The sequence below is a fragment of the Grosmannia clavigera genome, assembly GCF_000143105.1.
Source record: "Grosmannia clavigera kw1407 unplaced genomic scaffold GCSC_140, whole genome shotgun sequence".
Lineage (NCBI taxonomy): Eukaryota > Fungi > Ascomycota > Sordariomycetes > Ophiostomatales > Ophiostomataceae > Leptographium > Leptographium clavigerum.
The window spans coordinates 4,106,576-4,127,934 of record NW_014040801.1 but is presented as its reverse complement, the minus strand read 5'-3'; the positions used below and the strand labels follow the sequence as shown (position 1 = coordinate 4,127,934).

Here is a 21,359-nt window from a genome sequence, read left to right as displayed (position 1 = left end):
GTCGGTGGCTGTCGACATGGCCTGGGACCGCATCTCAACAGAGAGCGCCGAGATTGTGGCGTCTGGAAAGGATTTTCACACGCGCATTCAGCCGTCGGCGGCCTGGCACGAGGGAATTGATGCTTATCTCGCACAGATCGATTTCTTCCACCAGAACGACTGCCTCAATGTTTTGCGCGAAAACCACTTCCGCGATCATTACTTCTCGGCCACGCAGTTCACGTCCAAGATCCATGGCGCTTACACGGCCCAATGCATTCACATGCTTCTGCAGGCGCTCAAGGCGGAGACACAACAGACTTGTCGTTTTACTTATAATACTACGGCTATACATTGTATCTTTCTGTTTTGCCTTGTCTCGTCGTGGTGTTCTTCCCGTTACGGACTGTATTGATGCTTGGACCTGAGCTACGGATTCAAACTACTCTGTTTATGGGCAATAAAGAGCACACAGACAGCAACATACTCCGTAATGTAGCATCAAAGTAACGTCGCTAGGGAATTTAAGCATACAAATATGACTTCTGATAGACGGAACCGAAGTTAAGCTGCTTCTAGCTGTGTCACATAGTACAACCAACCGCCGTATTTCCTGACTATCTCCAGGGCGAGTGCTCGTATCCGGACATTGTCATCGGAAATGGCCACAGCACAAGCAGCTGCAAGTGCAGCAACATGGACGAGGAAGACGAGCCCCGCTGGACGGATCTGCAGCTTGCCGCCAAGGACGGCGACATCGGTCATGTCCAGGCCCGACGTCGCCGCGCCGGGAGGAAATAACAGCATGCGGACGTCCCTGCAGCTAGCATGTGGAGGGGTAGAAGAGAGACGAGAACGAGGCAAACGAGCCAGACCAGGTGAGATGTCAACGCGTCTCCGTCAACGACGGCCGGCCTCGCAGCTCTGCAGGCTGCTTATCTGCTTCTGGCTCCTCTGGCCGTGGTCCGGGCACTGCTCGAGGCCGGAGCCGACGTCAACGCGCCGGTCAGCCGTCACAAGGGCTTCACTGCACTGCAGGCAGCGTGTATTGCCGATACTAAAAGCAACAGCATCACCTACACAAGCCATCCCCTCGTCGAGCTGCTGCTCACTGCTGGTGCCAATACTGACGCGCCTGGAAGCAGATATCTCGGCGCCAGTGCGCTCCATGCGGCCGCCCACATGGGCCATGCCGACATTGTGCAGTACCTACTCTCTGCAGGCACCAGCGTCAACTTGGTTGCAGGTCCCTCCCAACAAACACCGCTGCAAACAGCCCTATTCAATGACCAGTAGGAGTGTGCAGACATTCTGCGACAGGTCGGTGGAACCGTCAATCCATCCCGAGCGCGGTTTCTGTTTCACTATTAAGCTGTCCTTGTCGTCTCTCGTTTTGGTGGATGGTTGGGGTAGGAACTGTCAAACACATGGATGCATTCATACAAGAAATTCAAACCAGCCAACGGGATACAGCTGAATGACTGGGCCCATAGTTCTCACGTAATACAAGCACGCACAGAGTGCGCTGCCCCCTTCCACCTGCTCCTTCCTTCCTTGTCCGTTTAGCTCCTGCCAAACACCTCTTTTACTATCCGCCGTCTTCCGTTCTCCTCATCCCTTCGCAATGGACTTTCGCAAGAATAGACCTCGTCTGGCTGCCTTCCTCGTTTCTGTCATAGTCGTCACAACTGCAGTCGTACTTATTGCGTCAGAGCACAATCTTTCCAGATGGACTCTTAGGCCTACCAGTGGACTTCAGCACCACACTTCTATCCCCGCCATCCGGAAAGACTGCTCACCACACCAACATCTGACAGGATCTCTCCTGGGAAGAATGCCAATCTGTCGTAAAATGGCTGCAGGGCATAGACTCGGGACTTGACTGGACGCCCCTCGACAACTACACTTCCAGGTCCAACGTCATCCTCGTAACACAGCCGCTGCGACCAAATAAATCTGACGCACTCGCCTTTTTGGACAATCAGCAGCCACCACCGCCTCGATTTGCCCGAGTGTCCATCAAGATGAACGCGCTCGACACACCGGTGATAGAAGGTTAATCTCGACATTTGGGTACAAACAACACGCTAACTCGACTGCGCGTTGTGCCGGGCACAGAAAAGACGCATTACTACCTCTGAGTGGCACTAAGTGAGGCTATGAACACTGAGGAGCTGCATCGCAACCTTATGCCCGTCGAGGCCGCCGTGAACTGAGAGCTTGGAACTATGTATGTCGTTGGTGCTACTCTAGACCATCTGGTCTACTCAAAATCGGCTAGGCTCGCTTCGAAACACTATCGTACCGCATCGTTCCGGTTATGCCGCCCATCTACCTCACAGTTCGAAATTCCACCCTTCCACCGTGCTGCAGCGTGCTGCCGCCTGGGTGGACGCGCTAGAAAGACTCAGAGCCGCACTCGTCTATTTCAGCCAACGCCCTCGACCTGGCCAATCGCTCGTCGATTTTTGCCAGCTCGTCAACGGCGAGTCCATCTCCCAGGGCGACGACCTCGTCCTATGGCTCAATCTGGGCATGCATCACGGGCTGCACCTCGGAGACCTGCCGAACACTCTAACCACGACCGGCTCCAGAGCCATCCGGTTTGTTCCATACAACTACCTTGCACGCGACCGTGCACGTGGTCTTGCAACCGGCGTGCATCTGCAGCACGCCGGCCAAGGCGGGGTCGACGATGTTTGGGCCGTGACCCCGCTAGGAGCCGGACAGGGGTCGGTGGAACGGTTGGACTTTTCGGCGGGCCGTTAGCAAGTACGGAGATGACGCGGAGGTACATAGCAGTATAGATGGCTGCGAAGGAGTTCATTTTCAGATTACAAAAAGTAAGAATAACGTTTTAGAATTACAGTCCAGCAAGTCAACAGCACAAATCACGTTCGCTACATAAACTAGGCAGTGACATAAACTTCCACGTACGGCCATAGATACTGGAAAGCACGGGATCCCGTCCGCTCTCCCCTAGTTAAACCAGTAATCGGCGGATTAGTAGTTGGGTCGGTGACGACCAGCGAATACCCGCTGCTGTACGTTTTTTTGATATTCCATTACAGGTTTTACGCTGACGCTCCGAGTTTCTGTCATTTTTTTTGCCCGGAAAGTATAAAATTAGTGTAACGGCTGTTTCGAACGGCTTTTCCGGATGTTATCGGATAGACTACGAGGGCGTTCTAGCGGCAGATTGCATCATTGCTTACCAACCATCGTCTTGGCCAATATCTCTACCTGGTACGCCCAACCTTATCACCGGCCTCCGGAATCGAGTCATCGAAGAGATTCACCATAACCACCATGTCGGAAGAAGTGCATACTGGTAGGTGGAGGTCCAGGGTGAAAGACAACGAAAACACTAACACGCAGAGGGTTCTACTTTACCGAGTCCCGTCACAAGGACACGTATCCGGCCATCGACCCGAGCAAGCGGGACTTTAGCGGCCGTTATGTCTTCATCACGGGCGCCTCCAAGGGCATTGGCCGCGAGACCGCGCTGTCGTTTGCGAGTGCCGGAGCCGCCGGCATCGGCATCGGGGCACGGACCGGCATAACGGACCTGCTAGAGCCGATTGCGGCGGCAGCCAAAGCGGCTGGCAAGATGCCGCCGCAGGTAGTGGCCGTGACGCTGGACGTGACGGACGCGGCGAGCGTTGCGGCTGCAGCGACGGCCATCAAGACGGCCTTTCCGAGGTTGGACCTGCTGGTTAACAATGCCGGCTACCTCGAGACGCGCGCCAAGATTGCCGACAGCGACCCGGACGAGTGGTGGAAGACGTTTACCGTCAACGTGCGTGGGCCGTACCTCGTGACGCGAGCCTTTCTGCCGTTCATGCTTGAGGCAGGCGGCGACAAGACGGTCATCAACCTCTGCAGCATCGCGGCGCACCTAGTCGCGCCCGGCGCGTCGGCCTACCAGACCAGCAAGCTCGCACTGCTGCGCTTTACCGAGTTTCTCGACCAGGACCACGGCGCTGACGGCGTGCTGACGTACGCACTGCACCCGGGCGGCGTGCTGACCGACATGGGCCGGCGGCTGCCCAAGGAGCGGCAGCCGGCCATGACGGAGACACCGAAGCTGGCCGCGGACGTGATTGTGTTTCTGACGGAGCGGCGGCGCGAGTGGCTGGCGGCGCGGTACGTCTCGGCGACCTGGGACGTGGAGGAACTGCTGTCGAAAGAGAAGGAAGTGGTCGAGGGCGGCAAGCTGCAGGTGCGGATGATTGTATAGGGCTAAGGGGGGGATTAGAGGACATGTGCGGCATGGTATCGAGTACGTCCGAGGACTTGTCGCTATCAATGCCGGGGTTGATGTGAGTAGGTTGCTGTTGAATGGCTTCCCATCTGTCTGCTTTTGAAGTGGTAGAGTTGTAGTGCTGTCTCAGGTCTGCTTGAGAATCAGGTTGTGATCTGTGCTCAATCTCTGGTGTTATACTCCGTACAATGTGACAGAACGTGCCACCCACTTTTGAAGGCGCACGACTGTATACATTAGGTAGAAAGATCGAGGAACACGCCGAAGTAGCTTCTTTGACGGAAATAACGATATACTTTTCCTTGGAATAAATAGGCGGTCGGAAGCGGCAAAACCGCTACTTCGATTCCGTAGCAACAGGCACCAGCCGCTCTGTAGACCGAAACTTGGTCGTTGCAATCAGTCTTTATTTGTGAGAATCCTTTTACCTTGACACGAGAGTCATCTATTCTTGATCTCCTGTATCGTCACCATTAATGGCTTCTATTCCCGCCCTCTCTCTGGGGTACACCCTCCACGACGGCTTCCCAAGTGTTACCGAATATCGCGGCATCCGAGTTGCAGCCGGTCTGTCGCCCGTGACCGAAGAGCAAGCAATTGGTGCCGTGACCAACAGCTGGTATGGCTGCCATATTTCCTACAAACTACCTGAGGGGAGCAGCCCGGCGGGTGGTACTTCCACATTGCCGACATGGGTGTGCTGCCCGATCACCAGAGGAAAGGTCTCGGCAATATCATTCTCAAGACTCTGCTCGCACACATCAAAGCACACGCCGCCAAGGGCGAGCCGTACATCACGCTCTTTGCCGACCCTCCAGGACGGAAACTGTATGCTAAGAACGGCTTCGTAGATGCGAGGGAGCACGACGAACTCGGCATGGTTTTGGCCTTAGCTAAGGACTAGCTCGTGATAGCAAGGAGAAACAGCGCAAAGGTTTTGCAACCTGTCCGTCCAGCCTATGGCTGTCGCTATGCACAAGGGGAACCAAAGGCGCAGTCCTCGATAGCCGGAGGCTGCACCGAAGCTTTCGCCATCGAAGACAATATGAATGTGAAAATCTGACGCTGTTAGGTCGTGCGGCTGGCTGGCTAACTGGATCGCTGTAGGCAAGTCAGCACTGCTGTTTCAACCAGCCAGGTACCAAGATCGGCTTTTGTTGGTGCCTTCTTTGCCCATCATTTGCGCCGGCCGTTTTCTTCAGCTTCTGTGAGGCAACGAGGCTGTTTGTGGACCCTTATATCCATGTCCTGTTTCTGGAGAGAAAAATCATACCAATCAAACTCGTTTCATTTCAGTTGTGCAAAAATTGCACACCGCCATTCGTTGGTAGCCTCTAACGCTCTTTTTTCGCCACTCCTTCTACTTCGATTCTATCTTCGCGCAGCATCAGTCAACCACGATGGCTTCCCAGCAGTGTGGCAATTCTTCCTGTACCAAGGGCGCCGCTTCTGCGGCCTTGAAGGCATGCAGCAGATGCAGGAAGGTGGGATACTGCTCTCGCGAATGCCAGACGGTCGCATGGACCACGCACAAGACGAGCTGCCGTCGTCAAAACTACATTGTCAAGTTCCACCTGTCCCCTGGAAATATCACCAATCCCGAGGTTGTTCGCACCCTTTCCTGCCCGGCAGACACTAGTCTATACCATCTGCATGTTGCGCTGCAGGTGGCCTTCGGCTGGGCCACAACGCACTCGTTCGACTTTGCTGTCAAGGACCCATCGTATCGTGAACCAGACAACGTCATGGATGTCATCAAGCGGAAGATGCTGATGTAAAATTCCGGCGGCCAGATTCCCGCATCGGCACCACGTGAGTATCTTTTCCGGGCAGCGGACCCTGTGAAGGAGATCACAGTTTCGGGCATAGATCGTATGCATGAGGGAGACCGTCGACATGTGCATACTCTAGAAAAGATGTCGGATAAGTACAAGATCTACCAGCTTTTCGATAATGTCCAGTTTCAAGGTGCGTACTGTGGATGGCTTGGCCCTTCTCGACAACGTCTCCGCTAATACGAAGCAGGCCGCGAAATTGTTTACACCTACGATTTTGGCGACAACTGGGAGCATTATCTGACCGTCACTGGCCGTGCAGACCCAACTGATGACTTTGTGTGTCTGGGCGGATCGGGTCATGGTGTCGCCGAGGACGTGGGCAGCTTCCGAGGCTGGGAGCAGTTGAAGGAGAACTACCGGACCACCAACCCGAGTAAAGAGCAAAGGGAACGACGGTCTTGGTACGAAAGCATGTCCAGCAATAGTGATCCAAGCGGTCTCTCTGGTGATCGTGTCCACTACTGGGACTGCGATCGGGTGAACAGGCTACTCATGGGAGTATCCAAGATGAGTTTGAAAGAATAGATAGAGAACTGTCGGGCTGGCACGGGAAAAGAAAGACATTAAAGGGACAAGCTATGAAGACCATACGATGTATTGTTCTCCTTTGTCGGGGACATCCTATTAACCGAGTAAGTTTTCCAGTTAAGATTTTTTTAAAAAGTAGCCAGAGCGGACTGGAACGCAAGAGAGCAAGATTATAATTAACCCGCAATAAAAGTGAACGGGTGGCAGGAGACCAATTTTCGCCGAAAGTCTTACGCATGTCGACTATGTATTAGAGAGCACCACTGTAATAATCAGCCGACGTATACTGCTATATGAGGGGTGTGCACTGCTGAGGGAGTGCTGGGTGTATGTTGGCCTGCCTATATTTCAGACGGAATACAGTCACTACCTTATTTATGATTACTACTATACCAATGGAATCTTTTCTATGACTGTCCAGCAACTGTTTCTTTCAAGTGGTTCTGTTGCAGCATCTTGACAGACGGTGGTGCTATGCTTGGAGTGAGCTGACAAGAGAGCGAAAGACAGAACAAGTTGATTCTTGAATGCGGTTTGGAAGACTTTTCGTCGTTTTAAATCATATGAAATAGGTATGCATTGTTAAAGTTTATAGAAACTGCGCGCCACTTCCCGTGTGCAGCTTTGGCATTGCCTTTGCGGCCTGGGATAGCTCCAAGCTCAGCGACGACCGCAACAACTGGCCATGTTACGTCAAGCCACCAAAGAGCGACTGTGAAAGTGAACAGCCAGGACGTGGAATGGGGCATCTACCACAACTGAGCCCTGGATGGCAGAATGCAACGCATGCTATGTTTATTTCTCACCCACCTTACAGACTAACGATACATTACAACTTGACCAATCTACTTCTCCAGCGGCAAGACCTCAATCGTCGGCGTCTTGTACACGTCCCAGTTGTCGGAATGGGTCTGGTTGCCAAAGGGCGACAGCGCAGCAATGCGCATGTTGTACTTGCCGGGAGCAATCTGCGAGCCGTTTGCGAGGCGACCAAGCCACCACAGCTCGACGCCATAGGAGCCGACGATGCTGCGGGGCAGGTTCATGAGCGGAAGGGTGACGACGTCTGTCGGGTCATCCTCGGTGGCGTTGAAGTAGGAGCCAGCAGTGGCATCGGTCCAACTGGTGGCCGCACCAATGTAGCCGTTCTGGCCGACGACGGGAGGGTAGACCCAGTCGCGCTCGGTCCAATTGGCATTGAAGAGGTCCCAGCGGAGCTCGCGCGAGGCGTAGCGGAAGCGAGTGTAGAAGGTGAGGTAGTCCTGGACGTCGGAATCGAGGTCAAAGGTGACGTTGGCCTTCTGGGCAATGGGGATGTGCTTGGCCGTGGAGGACAGTGTGGGGAATCCGATTACGTAATCAAACATAGTGCCGACATCCTTGTGCAGGTTGGCAGCAAGGCCCATGTAAGGCACAGCGAGGGACTCGCCGTTGGAGCCATCGATGTTGATGGTACCGCTGTAGAGGGGCAGCTGGCTGGCGTTGAGTCCGAGAGCGGCGTTGTCGAGGGGAGCAAAGTCTATCTCGGCCGTGCGAGTCTCGCCAGGCTGCACGGTGAAGGGGCTAGCAGGGAAAGAGATAGCAGGCACAGCACCACGAACGGGCTCAGCCATGACCTCTTCGCTGTAGGCGACGCGCGGCGTGTCCCAGGTATCGGCCTCGGTGTTGAAGGTGTTGAGGCCGCCGAACTCGGTAGACGAGAAGGAATAGGTGACGGGCTGAGGGCCGTTGTTGGTGATCTCGACAGTATGGTAGCGGCTAAAGTGGTGGGTGTCGTTGAGGGCAAACTTAGAGAGCGAGAGGTCGGTGTGATACTGCAGGACCTTGGTGGCGTTGAGAAGACCGGTGCCGACCTGAGCGACGGACGCAGGGATGCCGTAGTTGATGACATCGCCAACTCCATCGTTCCAAGGGACCGGCTGCCCGGAGTTCATGATGCGGGCAGCCAGGGTCTTGGCAAAGCCAGTTCCTTGAGTCTGGCGACCACCGAACTGTCCAATGTACAGCGCAGCCACGCCAGCGACATAGGGGCAGGCCATGGACGTGCCGCTCAGCACAGCGTAGCCGTTCTTCAGGTATGACGACAGGATGTAGCCGCCGGGTGCAGCGACATCCGGCTTGACGTACAGGTCGTTGGTGGCACCGAGGCTGGTGTAGAAGCTGGGCGCGCCGCCCGACTCCTCGTTGGGCACGCCCGTCAGCGTCCAGATCGGGTTGCTGCTGAAGTCGACAGTGACCTGGCCACCGGCCTTGACTGTGCGGATGATCTCAGCACCGGCATCGCGCGTGATCATGGCGATCTGGCTGTCGCCCAGATAGTTGGTCGTGGGAATGTCCAGCGGCAGCTCGTTAGAGTAGAACAGAATGGTGGTGCCGTTGAAGGCGGCCAGGTTCGTCTGCTTGACGGCAAAGTTGCAGCCGCCCCGTCGGACGAGCACGACAGTGTTGGTAAAGTCGCGGGTGCTGTTGCTCGGGAGCGGCTGGCAGGCCTCGTCGGCGATGCTTGTGTTGAGCCCCAGCGGTACGATCGGCCAGCCGGTGATGTTGGACGGGTACCAGGGGTCGGTGGCCCGGTACGGGATGCTCACGTTGTTCTCGGTCCCGTTGTAGTGGAAGGTCGCGTTCATCGACGGGCCCGGGTAGATGTCCGCGTCGATCGAGGCCACCGCCAGCACGTTGGCACCCGAGGAGCCGCTGCTGGACGCAAACGCGCCCGCGTCGCCGTCGTTGCCGGCCGCGATCGTCACCACGATGCCCTGGTCGACCAGCCGGGAGGCCACCAGAGCCCAGGCGTTGTCGGCCCAGCCGTCGAGGCTGCCGATGGACGACGTGATGATGTCCACCCCATCCTTGTACGCCATCAGAAAGGCTTCGATCAGCACGTCCTCGCTCGTCGAGTCGACCGTCGAGAAGACCTTGTACATCCGCAGCTTCGCGTCCGGGGCAACGCCCGTGAACAGCTTGCTCTCGCCCGCAATGATGCCGGAAACGTGGGTGCCATGGCCCAGCTCGTCGATCGGATCGTTGTCGGGCTGCCGGACCGGGTCCGTCGGCCAGTCTGCGCTTTGTCAGGCGTGTTACAGGGCAAAACGCGCGCAGGATTTCTCACCTCCATTGCCGACCAGATCGTATCCGCCCACAACCTTGTAGCCAGGACCGAAGCCTCCGCCCAGCTGCGTGCATGTTAGCGGACCGCCCCCAACACCGCCCAGGACATCTCACTCACAGCAGGATGCGTGTACAGCACGCCCGTGTCGACCACGCCGACCGTCACGCCCTTGCCCCGGATGCCGGCCTCGTGCAGCTTGTCCACGCCGGTCATGTGGTGCACCGACATGTTGACGCCGGCTGCCGCCTCGCCAAACGTCTGGTTGACCGTCACGGGGCTGAGCGCGATGCGCTTGGCGTGCCAGGCCTGCGTCACCGGCGCCTCGGCCTTGAGCGTGTCTAGGTTGGCCCGGCCCGACTCCACACAGGCGCCCTGGAAGACGTCGCTGTTGAAGACCCGGATCACCGTGAGGTTGTGACGGCTTGCGAGGCCATCAGCCTCCGTCTGGGAGTCGGAGCCCTTGAAAACAAGTCAGCAGATGGACACTTGCAAAAGCAGAGCTGCACAGGTGGAACATACCCCGTTGAACTCGACGATGAACCGCTTCGGCTGGATGTCCGTCGTGTTCTTGGACGATGCGTCCGCGTCGCCGCCGTCGGCTCGGCGGTGCAGCGCAACCGGATCCTGGCGAGCAAACGGGTCCCGGCGAGCAGCCAGGCTGCCTGCCACCGAGGACAGAACCAAGAGCGAGCGCAGAAGAAGCATCGTGCTGGTGCTGGCAGTAGAACAGGAAGCTCCCCAATGTGGACGAGTTGACCCTGCAAAAGACCATTTCCACGGACGGAACGGCCGTCCATCAAATCCTACTTATATGTGGTGAACAGGACCGACAACAGGGGAGCCATGCGTTCGTCTCGTGGGTCTTTGCTGTTATACGCCATACGATAAAAATACGAGTCGTGCTCGCTCATCCTACTCCAGAACGGGCAGTTCGTCAGAACACGGACCTCCTGCCAAGGCCCTCGTGCATCCTTTCGGACTAGTGTGCAAAGGCACTGCGACGTCAAACACGTTTGATCGGGGCAGCTTCTTAAATCGGATCTTGTGGAGCAAAACCCCAAAGCCAGGAGAACATGTCATAGCCTCGGAAGCTTGCATGACAAGCAGAACTGTCGCCATTCTCACCGTTATATAATCAAGGCCAATTTAGCTCTCCGAAACACGTGGAAGTTGTTGTCGTGCATTGGTCCCAACCGCCCTTGCATATGTCGCCTTATTACCAAGTCGACGGCACCGATAATCGCACTTCGCATACAGGACAATAGCACGGCCATTGTTACCGTCTTCTGGGATTTATTGCCAATAGCGTCCAGTTCGCAATAGGAATGTCGAAGACTGTGCAGCCGTTATCATGTCGGGTCTCTATAACCGATTTTTCTATTTTCAAATACGAGAAAATGGAATGCGGCTTCTGCATACGTAATCCCCAGACTTCGACCGGCTCAAGCCTATCAAGGCGGATGGCGAACGTCACAGACCTGTTACACCATGTAAAGATAAAGGCCAAGAAAAGACCAGGTGAGTGCATATCGAAGGTATTGCTATGTAAGTGCAAGTTGTCTTTGCTGGCCTCAATCCTATCTACAGAGTGGGAAAACTTCCGGATGATCTCGGATGTAACCCGTCTCATTTATACGAGTAGGTGGGTCCTGCTGGACTACACTACACAGTGCCAATAGACCGTGTATATGGCATCTAGCACGGATCACACGCCACCTACTCTCATACTCGTGAAGACAACTTGCCCCCCACCTTCTTTCTCTCTGCAAACAAAAATGGCAGATCTCTGACAAGATTTAATAACGCCCAGAGGCTCACTAGCGAGAACGCGCCCAACGGCCCCAAGATGGAAAAGACGGTAAACCCGTAGGACGCCCGCTGAAAAGCGGCGTTGCCATTGAGCCGTTTCGTCGCAAGGCCGACTTGCATGGCCGTCAGCACCAGAGCCACAAAGACTGTTGCACCGGCCATCCAAGCAAAGTTGTCCAAGAAGAGGCTGCTGTAGTTGCTCCAGCCGCGAAAGTACGGGTCAAACAGTGACAGTCGCGTGAAGCGATGAAGCGTGTTGACGCGGGATAGGCGAAGCTCGCCACGCTGGAATCTCTGGTGTATTCGGCTGTCATCGTGGTTTCGAAGAATATCCTTGACCACGTTTTTCCATGGGACCCAATCGATATCCGGCAATAAATTCTTCTCCCGGGCGAGGAAGAAATCAGTCTCGGACGAGATGAGACAGGCATACGTGTAAAGGAAGCCTAGAGCGATCTCTCTTGGTGTCTTCATACACCCTGCTTCTTCCTCGTCTTGTTGTGACGATCCGCAGTCGCACCTATCAGGGCACTTCAGGTGTTCTTCGCAAAACTCTGGATCGAGCAGGAATCTCGGCAAAGGCTTCACGAAGAATCTCCCGTTGTTGTCCCAAAAAAGGTGCAAGTCCATACGATCCACGACAGCAATTTCCCGTCCTATGGCAACCTGGAAATGCAGCTGTTTGGGGGGGTGCTTGGCCCCGGCGAACCAAAGATGCTTCAGCATAGGTTCCAGTGCACCAAGCGACAACGCCGTGCGAAGGAACTTTGGTATGTTGGTAGTCGGGTCGAGAACTTCTTGTTTCCTGTCCGGCGTACGGTAGTGGTAGGAAGCCGGCAGGATATCCGCCGTGCCATACTTGCCAAACCCGCTGGCAGGGATCTGGCAGCCACAAGATCATGTTAACAATGCCAAGCCATTGGAATGAAACGAAGTTTAGTTCTGCGTACCGGCCACGATGCGGGACTCTCATGTAATGAAGACATCTTCTCCATAGACGCTAGCTTAGTCAAGGCGACAAACGTTGAATAGAGCTTGTCATTTTTAAGATTTTTGGTTTGGATGTGCACGGTTCTCCTTATTATGGTTATATGAATCAACCTTTTTCTCTTGCCTAACGGGCGTCAACGGTTATACTGCATTGTGTTGTCGGCTTCACGCACAGGGGTGCGTGTCAGAATGGCATTCCGCCTGACCATGTCTTGATACGTTATCGCCCTGCTATTGGTTCCGCAAGTCGGAACTACCAGAGGCCTCGATTTTTTACTGATGTGCCGTGTTGACGTGTACATGCCTAAGCTACTGATTTGGAACTTCGGAAGCCCTGAATTCCGAAGTGCATTGGTGCTGATGATGGCTGCCAAAGCTGAACCAATCAATGATCAAACCGCTTCATCACCTTGCGCGCTAGTCAAAAACTGTCATCTGTTGGGCGCCATTTCTTTCCTTGCTTGGAACATTGCTTCTTCCTTGGGCTCTGCAATAAGTCATTTGCCTGCCTCCTTCGTAGCACCGCCTTGTTAGGCAGCTCTCGAATGCACATGTTTGGCTCTTCCAGATCACAAAGCTGGGCTCTTAACAACCATTAACAGGACGGCAAGACGACAAATCTCACTCATTGTTTCCTGTGGCTTTATTAAGCCTTATTTGCATGGATAGCCTATTTCCATCCCATCTGCTAGTTTTCAAAAGACTCACAGCTGTTACGATCCCCTACCAAGAGTTCGTACATCGCTGTATTTACAAACATTCTTTCCATGTACCCTCTTCGTCTTCTTCAGCTCCTCGCATTTACCCCTCTCCCTCCAAACAATGCCACCGGGAGCCGTCGAACTCGCTGTTCGCCATAATGACTCAGAGGCCGACACCGACATCATTGCCATCCACGGCCTTGACACGAAGTCACCTGATACTTGGACATGGAGGCAGGGTGATGTTAGTGTCAACTGGCTATCCGATGTGAATATGCTCCCGAGCAGAGTCGGGAAGGCCCGGATCCTCACGTGCGATTGGTCCGCAGACTTGCTTCAACCAAAAGACATGAGTCAGAAATCGGTGAAGGAGTACACCAGACTCATTCTCGACGGGATCCAGCGTGAACGTGCCGAGCATGAAGATCGTCCAATCATATTCATCGCTTCGTGTCTTGGGGGCATCATCTTGATTCAGGCTCTCGTCATGGCCGGATCAGGATATTCTTCAGTCTGTCAGGCCACGCGCGGAATTGTCTTCCTTTCTACGCCGTTCCGTGGCACTTCATTCAAAGATATAGCCCCCTGGGCAGAGCCCGCTTTGTCGATATGGGCTTCCGCGACAGGCCGTGCAGTGACTGAGTTGACCAAAAACACCACGCAGTCGTCCAACCTTGAAGAGCTGCTACGCCAATTCACGAAGCTTGTTAAGGACCGCGAAAAGGAGTCTGAATTAGAGCCCAATCTGAAGATTCAGCTGATCACTTTCTACGAACAGCAAATGACGAAACTTCTTCATGAGTACTTGTGGTTTTCGAAAATGAAACTGGTACGCAGAAGAGAGGAAGCACTTCACTACAATCACAGTACGACTAACGTACTCTAGTTGGTCGATAGCGATTCCGCGAATCTGGACATTGTCGAACACCCGATTCCGCTCGATCGCACCCACGTGCTCATGAACAAGTTCGCCGGGCCTAGGGACCTCGAGTATGAGAAAGTTGCTGGCAGAATCGAGGACTTTCTTCGCAGTAGTCGCAAAACGTTCTTTCTTGACCGAGCAGATGCGTATATAAAAGAGAATTGCGAAAAGAAGCTCACAATTTTACGGCTATCAGGCGACTCGCTGCCGATGAACCAGTGCTATATCAATCTTGCTGTGGTGGAGCAGCAAGGAACAAAAACAGCAAACTCAGCTGAGAGGGATGCAAAGGTCTCCCCATTTAGCCTGAGCCACCGGCTAAGTGTCGACACGCCGGACAAACAGACCCAAATCGTACTGTCGACAATCTTTGAATCACGCAAAAATCGTGACGGGACCACGAAAACGCCAAGACGAATTTTGATTCGAGGACGTGCAGGAGTCGGAAAGACTACATTATGCAAGAAGATGGTCTATGAATTTGTCCATGAGCACAAATGGCAGCCCTTGTTTGACCGGGTTCTATGGGTACCTCTACGGCGACTGAAGAGGTGGAGCTCGGCCTCCTACACGTTCGAAGAACTGTTTCGTCGTGAAGTGTTCCAGAATTGCGAAGAGGCGTTGCGCTATCTTTTCGTCAGAAGCCTTCGCAGGGCCTTGGACGAAGACAGAATCTTGTTTATTCTTGATGGATTGGACGAAGTGTCCCAAGAGTGGGCAAGGGACAACGATGGCTACGACTTTCTTCGAGATCTCCTAAATCAAAAGAACGTTGTAGTCACATCTCGTCCGTATTTCAAACTTCCGGATGGCATCAACCCTATGGATCTCGAGCTAGAGACACTTGGATTCTACCCAAAACAGGTGGAGGAATACGTCAATACGACATTTGGCAATTCTGGCACACAAAAGGCCGAAGAAGTCCGTTTGTTTCTCCAAACTCACCCACTTATTCAAGGCCTCGTTCGGATTCCTGTTCAGCTAGACGCGCTTTGCTACAATTGGGGAGGCAGCATCGATCTCGGATCCAAACCAGAAACCATGACTGCCATGTACCAAGCGATCGAAAATGGCTTGTGGAAAAAGGACGCATTTCTCTTGGGGAAGATACAGACAGAGAATGAGCTTCAGTCGGCTTCACCGAAAACAATGGAGCGCATGATGGAAAGAGAGATTGGGTTTCTGGAGAGCCTTGCCTTTTCAGGATTGTGTAGCGATACCATCGAGTTCGAGACGAGGATTTCAAGCACAATACTACACAACACCGATGATCCAAAAAATGGCAACCCACCCGACAAGATTCTACCCCGTCTCTCATTCCTAAGAACATCAGACCCGCCAGACTCGACGTCAGGAAGCCAACAATCCTGCCACTTTTTGCACTTGATTTACCAGGAGTACTTTGCGGCACGGTACTTTGTGCGGAAATGGAAGTCTGGAGAGGACCTCGAGCCGTTTACGATCACCGATAAGAGCGGAAGCAAGCGATGTGTTCGCGGCAAAGGAATTGGCACAACTATATTTCTTCACCAACACAAGGCCCGGTACGACATACTTTGGCGTTTTGTCGCCGGCTTGCTTGACTCCGGCGATGGGCATTCGGACGAACAAGACACACTTAGGTTCTTCCAGACCATCGATGAGAAACCGCGCGATCTTTTGGGGCCCGCACACCAACGGCTACTCATGCATTGCTTGGGTGAGGTGTCGCCGAACCTGTTGATTCGGCCAACACTAGAAAAGAATTTGACATCGTGGCTTTTGTTTGAGAGCAGTTTTGAGAATGCCTCCCTCGCACGGGAAGTGGAACTTCCGGACAACGTTCTTATGGCTGCTTTAGAAGATGGCAGCAACAAGTACAACATCGCAGTATCGCTGAACGGTAGACCAACAATCCCGTCAAGCATCGTCAAATTAGCAACGTCATGGCTGGCTGATGACTACAACGATAAGGCCGCTCTTCAAATATTGGACAATTCTCACATAAAGTTGCCAAACATAACGCTACAAGCGCTGGTACCACGACTAGAAAACGGAGATGTACTGTCAACTCTCGAGATTTTTGGAAGAAACTCGCCATTGCCAGAGACAATTATCCCAAAGATTGAGGCGAAACTAGATGCAGACTCTACTGTTGCGTCAAAGGCATCTTCTATATTGTCAGCTCAGCCGAACTTAACGAAGAAGGCAATACTTAATCAAGAGTTCCAGTTAAAGAGCAAATTGCTATTGGAAGCGGAAATTCAAAAGCTTAGGGTGTCACTTGAGGATAACTCCCTGTTGGTCAGGTACTCCGCAGTCACGGCCTTAGCAACACAGCCAGCCCTCCCAGAAGAAATAGTTCAAAAACTCGCTACGCTACTTACAGACGATTACAGTTCTATTAGACACGCCGCAGCTGAGGCCTTAGCAGCACAGCCTGTCCTCCCAGAAGAAATAGTTCAAAAACTTGCTACGCTACTTACGGACGATTACAGTTCTATTAGACACGCCGCAGCTGAAGCCTTAGCAGCACAGCCAGCCCTCCCAGAAGAAATAGTTCAAAAACTCGCTACGCTACTTACGGACGATGAATGTTTTTTCAGACTTGCCGCAGTCGAGGCCTTAGCAACACAGCCAGCCCTCCCAGAAGAAATAGATCAAAAACTCGCTACGCTATTTACAGACGATGACTATCTTGTCAGACTTGCCGCAGTCGAGGCCTTAGCAGCACAGCCAGCCCTCTCTGAAGAGGTACTTCAAAAAATCACATTGCTACGAGAGGACGACCAGTGGCCTGTACGATACACCGCCGCCGAGGTCTTAGCAGCACGGTCATCCCCCTCAGAAAAACTGATCCAAAAGATAGCCACGAACCTAGAGTGCAATCACTTGAATGCTGGAAACATCGCTACCGATTCTTTGTATCAGCAGCCGATGCTTCCAAAAGCAGTGTTGCAGACTGTAGCACTTGCTTTAGGACCGGGGATACGGTTCATGGATCGAAGCACCGTGGCAGAAAGCGTACTAAGAAGGCATCCAAGATTTTACTCCGGTCTTTTAAACGACTCTCATCTTCGGGGAATATACGAGGCGTTGTTAAAGTCTAGCTTTCACGAGCAAATCAGTTGGTGCATTATGGATGGGCACTCCAATATTAGCACGCCCGAAGGAACCATCAACGTTGAAATCAAAGACGAACAAGCCTTTTGGGCCTTGATCAGCGAAGCGCAGCCAAGTGGCTATCCGTTGGAGGGGATGGCGCATTGTTAGTGATAGCAATGGGAATGCTGGTGCTTATGTTGATGTTGATAGTGGAAGAGGAGAACTTGTCCTATACTAAATAGAATGCGCCAATCAATCGGATTTCAACAGAGACAGCAAATGCGTACAAGATGTGTACTTCAACAGAAGTAATATTACACAGATGCTAATACTAATTAGATCTTCAACACTCGCAAAAAACAGCCGTAAATTAACGATAAAGGAGCCGTGTGCATGCAGATGCATACACGAAGCTCTCCAGATATGTTTACTCTCATGTGAAATAAGAACATCCCACTCTTATCGCAACCTTTGGTTTGCACTATTTTATACACAGAATTTTATTTTATTCTTTTCCATCTTTATTTAAAAGTTCACAAGATCTGACGCAGCTCGGAGAACTCTGCAGTCTGCACTCACAACAACCAAGATCAACTAGCAAGCGCGATGGGCGACCTGTCCAGATGTACGCGTTGCGCAACTTATCAGTCCCTCCCATGGACTGTACTAGAAACGTCTTTCAAAATTATTACGCTGGCCCTGCGACTCCAAAGACATCGCTTCTACAAGGCCTTTAACTGCGTCGATGGTGGGCCGTATACAAGATGGAGAGCATTCTCGTCACTGCTGGGATATATCCAGGCCGTTGTTGCTTTTTTAGCTGTCATGGTTCTGTAGGTGGCCTCCGTTTTTTGCTCTGTTTGCATAGTGGTGTATAGCGTCATTGGCGCTTTTGGCGGTATTCCTGTTCTTTCACTTCACTCGACTAACATCTCTATAGTGTGGCAGTATCTATAACTTACCGCAGTGATCTCCTACCAGTCGAAACGACCATGGACCCTGGGAATCTGCTAATGTTAGACTCCCAAGAGTATACTGCGCCGGATATCCCGTCGACGAAGCTCAAAACAATTATCGCTACCACCACCATCACCGTTCTTCCGGTGGCTCTGCCTTCCTGCGGTACAACGAACGCGGCGCATTCGACCCGAATGACTGGGATAACATGGACATGATCGTCATTTTATTACATCATCCTTGGCTGGTGGTGTTTCATACTCAGCATCGGTAACATCGTCTGTTTTGTACAGCCGTTCCGGTACCAGATCGCGACCGTCTTGCACCTGCGCATGCATGGCATGCTCAGCCTCGTAGCTGTTCTGATGCAAGCAGTCGCCTTCACGCTTCTCGCCGTCGCACAGGCACTGCGCTCTTGGAATAAATCAGTTGGCCAGGTCCGGACGACTTTCACCCCATCGAACGTTCTATAGAAGTATTACTCCATCTACACGCATCTGGCGTACCTGGTTACTGGAGTTGAATTTGTCGTGCTGTACATTGTCTATATCTTGCGAGATTGTTGGGATTTGACCGGCCGGGTCACGCTTCAGCGGTCGTGTGTAGGCGACAGAGTCCACAGCAAGTTGGCTTTGACATGAAGCTATCCTTTAGCTGAAGGAAGAGGTCGCACGACGTCTGTATTAAGCGAAGCATGTTGCAATAGCTGATGGATCCTACAATGCAAAGTAGTTACGGTAATTAAGCTATGACGGCCTGTCCTGAGTTTTCACAACTTATATACACTGTCCTATGACTTCAATCAATGTGTCTCTGTTGTCGTAATTGAGAATGGACTCGCTCTGATGCACCCCACTGTCTCTGCTCTACACTCATACACTCATCCCTCACAGCTTTGGCACCTCGGACGCGCCGTGCAACCGAGATCCCGGTCCAGCCGAGTTCCACACGCCCGACTTGCCCGGCGACAGGATGCCGTTGGGGTCAAGGCTGTCCTTGATGCGGGTCAGGAACTTGTTGAACACGCCGCCGTTGAAGTCAAAGTGCGACGCCACGTCGTCCATAAAGGCTACGTGCGTGCGATACTCGGTGTAGCCCTGAGCTGCAGCATCCTCGAGCAGGACCTCGAACAGCTTCCTTTCATCCGCTCCTTCTCCGCGTCCGTGTACATGACCAGCTCGATGCCGATGACGTAGCGCGCATACACGTGGAAGTCGGCAAAGAAGTCGAAGCGCGCATCGACAGTCCGCTTCTTCGCCGTGATGTACCAGTCGTACAGCGCCTTTCCGGATGGCGGAATCAGCGGCGAGAAGCAGGTGTGGTACGAGCCCGGCTCGCGGCCAAAGTCAAGCAGGCCGAGCGGCGACAGCGTCGGCACGCCCGTGTTGGGGATCTCTTCCTCGCCGACGATGCTCGCATTCAGCACCTCGTCTTCCGGTGCTGTGTAGAGCTCGCATTCCTTGATCGTCGCCCCGGGCACCTTGGCAAACGCCCGCTTGACCGTGTCTCGTAGAGCCGGAACGACCTCGCGCGAGCCGTACAGCGCAAAGTGTGCCGTCCAGAAGCCCCAGCCCTTTTGGCGTCGCAGCTTGTCCATCACATCATACGGCACGTACTTGTCTGTGCCCAGATATGGCTTCACTGCGGCTATCGCGTCCGGGTCGCCCGACACGATCGCGTCGCGGAAGATGTTGGACACCGACGGCGAGTTGCCGATAATGTTTCGCCGCAGCAGGTCCGTCAGTGTGTCGATCATCGGGATCAGGTCCTCCTCCTCGGCAAAGTTGATCTTAAAGCGACAGTACGCCTCTGGAGCGGGTGTCACGTGATACCCGAGTTTGGTTGCAACGCCTGCGATGTTAGTCTGGGATGCAGAGAGTGAAGAAGTGCGGTGACGTACCAAAGTTGGACTGAAAAAACAGGCCGTCGATGCTTGGACCGAACCCTCTGCAGCCAGTTAGTGCTCTGATGCAACGGCCTTCTTGCGATCCGGATCCGTGAACCTAAACATACCCTTTGTACAGACCGAACAGCTTGCTGTCGGGCATGGCCCCCATGCCCGTGCGAAGCAGCTCGCCGCTGGGCAGGACGACCTCCATGCCGCACTGGACCTGCGAGTGCTCTCCACCGGGTGTGTAGCCGAAGCCACGGTCCAGCGTGTTTCCGAGGATGGAGCCCCAGCCGATTGCTGGGCAGGACGGCCACAGCTTGAGCTTCCGCTTCTGAATCTCCTCATATACGTCGAAGAAGGAGACACCAGGCTCGACAATGGCATAGCCAAACTCCTCGTTGATCTCGATGATCTTGGTCATTCGGTGCAGGTCCAGAACGACAGTGCCGTTGACCACGGGACAGGTGCCGCCATAGCTAAGAGATCAGCAACTCGAATTGCATTGAAGCTGGACAGAAAATCCCACCCAAGGTTCTTGCCGCGCGACACGGTCCAGAGCCGGACGTGAAACACATTGGCCGCTCGGATGACTGCCTGAACCTCCTCGACCGTGCTGGGCCGAACAGCGCCGACGGGCGAGCGTTTTACCGCCTCGTCTAGCGGGTAGGGGTCGCCATAGGCCGTCTTTCCCTTTGGACCGACAAGCGCCCCGGCAGACGAATCCCGGGAGACGTTGTCTGGCCCCAGGATCGTGCTGATCTGGTCAAAGAAAGCCTCTATTAACGGCATATTAGAGAATGAAGTGCAGGCTAGCAAATCGAAGAATAACAGAAGTGTAGAGGAAAGATAATCGTTGGTTTGTTGCTGCGTCGTTCGGTCAAGGCCGGCCAGCAGCTTGTTTAATACTGCCGCACCCAGCCCCACACAATGGCCGGAAAGCTGCCGGGGAACTGAGCTGCCCGTGAGCCGACGATCCCCCACCAGCCAGCCATATCCACATATTCGGAAACACGGCTTTACAGCTCGGCAGTGCAGCAGATGACAGGGCGTCGTACCTGGCTGGCCTTCAGCTCTGGTTGCCAACAGGGTGCTCCGTATTCCTGCAGAACCGAGTACTACACAAACAGAGGCCACGGCTGGACGGAAACTGCCGATGCTCCGATTTCTGGCCTGGACTACGGAGTACCTACCTGGCACTTACGACGTACAGTGCTACAGAAACGGCCACAACACGGTTGGCCCGTGGATATACGGAGCAGGGCATCATGATTTTTTGTGTAATCTTCT

General features: G+C 53.6%; 8 protein-coding genes across 8 annotated transcripts; 6 read left to right on the top strand and 2 right to left on the bottom strand.

The window, feature by feature from the left end:
- Positions 1 to 16: 16 nt before the first annotated feature.
- Positions 17 to 2,748, top strand: CMQ_646 (ankyrin repeat-containing protein; the record flags this gene model as incomplete). The annotated part of the gene is made up of 6 exons (XM_014317725.1): positions 17 to 302; positions 572 to 739; positions 902 to 1,271; positions 1,473 to 1,479; positions 1,797 to 2,034; positions 2,261 to 2,748. The coding sequence occupies 6 exons, from the start codon at positions 17 to 19 to the stop codon at positions 2,746 to 2,748; spliced, it is 1,557 nt and encodes a 518-aa protein (XP_014173200.1).
- A 540-nt stretch (positions 2,749 to 3,288) lies between these two features.
- On the top strand, positions 3,289 to 4,219 carry CMQ_1084 (short chain dehydrogenase reductase; the record flags this gene model as incomplete). Its single annotated transcript, XM_014318163.1, has 2 exons — positions 3,289 to 3,310; positions 3,360 to 4,219. The coding sequence occupies 2 exons, from the start codon at positions 3,289 to 3,291 to the stop codon at positions 4,217 to 4,219; spliced, it is 882 nt and encodes a 293-aa protein (XP_014173638.1).
- Positions 4,220 to 4,934: 715 nt separating this feature from the next.
- On the top strand, positions 4,935 to 5,147 carry CMQ_1584 (gcn5-related n-acetyltransferase; the record flags this gene model as incomplete). Its single annotated transcript, XM_014318663.1, has 1 exon — positions 4,935 to 5,147. One exon carries the CDS (start codon positions 4,935 to 4,937, stop codon positions 5,145 to 5,147), a length of 213 nt encoding a protein of 70 aa, XP_014174138.1.
- A 496-nt stretch (positions 5,148 to 5,643) lies between these two features.
- Positions 5,644 to 6,021, top strand: CMQ_943 (mynd domain containing protein; the record flags this gene model as incomplete). Its single annotated transcript, XM_014318022.1, has 1 exon — positions 5,644 to 6,021. The coding sequence occupies one exon, from the start codon at positions 5,644 to 5,646 to the stop codon at positions 6,019 to 6,021; it is 378 nt and encodes a 125-aa protein (XP_014173497.1).
- Positions 6,022 to 6,159: 138 nt separating this feature from the next.
- Positions 6,160 to 6,606, top strand: CMQ_1731 (uncharacterized protein; the record flags this gene model as incomplete). Its single annotated transcript, XM_014318810.1, has 2 exons — positions 6,160 to 6,211; positions 6,269 to 6,606. 2 exons carry the CDS (start codon positions 6,160 to 6,162, stop codon positions 6,604 to 6,606), a joined length of 390 nt encoding a protein of 129 aa, XP_014174285.1.
- An 848-nt stretch (positions 6,607 to 7,454) lies between these two features.
- Positions 7,455 to 12,522, bottom strand: CMQ_1653 (subtilisin-like serine protease; the record flags this gene model as incomplete). Its single annotated transcript, XM_014318732.1, has 7 exons — positions 7,455 to 9,667; positions 9,719 to 9,782; positions 9,836 to 10,177; positions 10,238 to 10,433; positions 10,666 to 10,697; positions 11,537 to 12,409; positions 12,478 to 12,522. 7 exons carry the CDS (start codon positions 12,520 to 12,522, stop codon positions 7,455 to 7,457), a joined length of 3,765 nt encoding a protein of 1,254 aa, XP_014174207.1.
- An 817-nt stretch (positions 12,523 to 13,339) lies between these two features.
- On the top strand, positions 13,340 to 16,550 carry CMQ_787 (pfs domain containing protein; the record flags this gene model as incomplete). The annotated part of the gene is made up of 3 exons (XM_014317866.1): positions 13,340 to 14,047; positions 14,105 to 16,156; positions 16,509 to 16,550. The coding sequence occupies 3 exons, from the start codon at positions 13,340 to 13,342 to the stop codon at positions 16,548 to 16,550; spliced, it is 2,802 nt and encodes a 933-aa protein (XP_014173341.1).
- A 2,518-nt stretch (positions 16,551 to 19,068) lies between these two features.
- On the bottom strand, positions 19,069 to 20,861 carry CMQ_1164 (vanillyl-alcohol oxidase; the record flags this gene model as incomplete). Its single annotated transcript, XM_014318243.1, has 5 exons — positions 19,069 to 19,250; positions 19,313 to 20,032; positions 20,082 to 20,128; positions 20,195 to 20,548; positions 20,599 to 20,861. The coding sequence occupies 5 exons, from the start codon at positions 20,859 to 20,861 to the stop codon at positions 19,069 to 19,071; spliced, it is 1,566 nt and encodes a 521-aa protein (XP_014173718.1).
- Between the last annotated feature and the right edge of the window lie 498 nt (positions 20,862 to 21,359).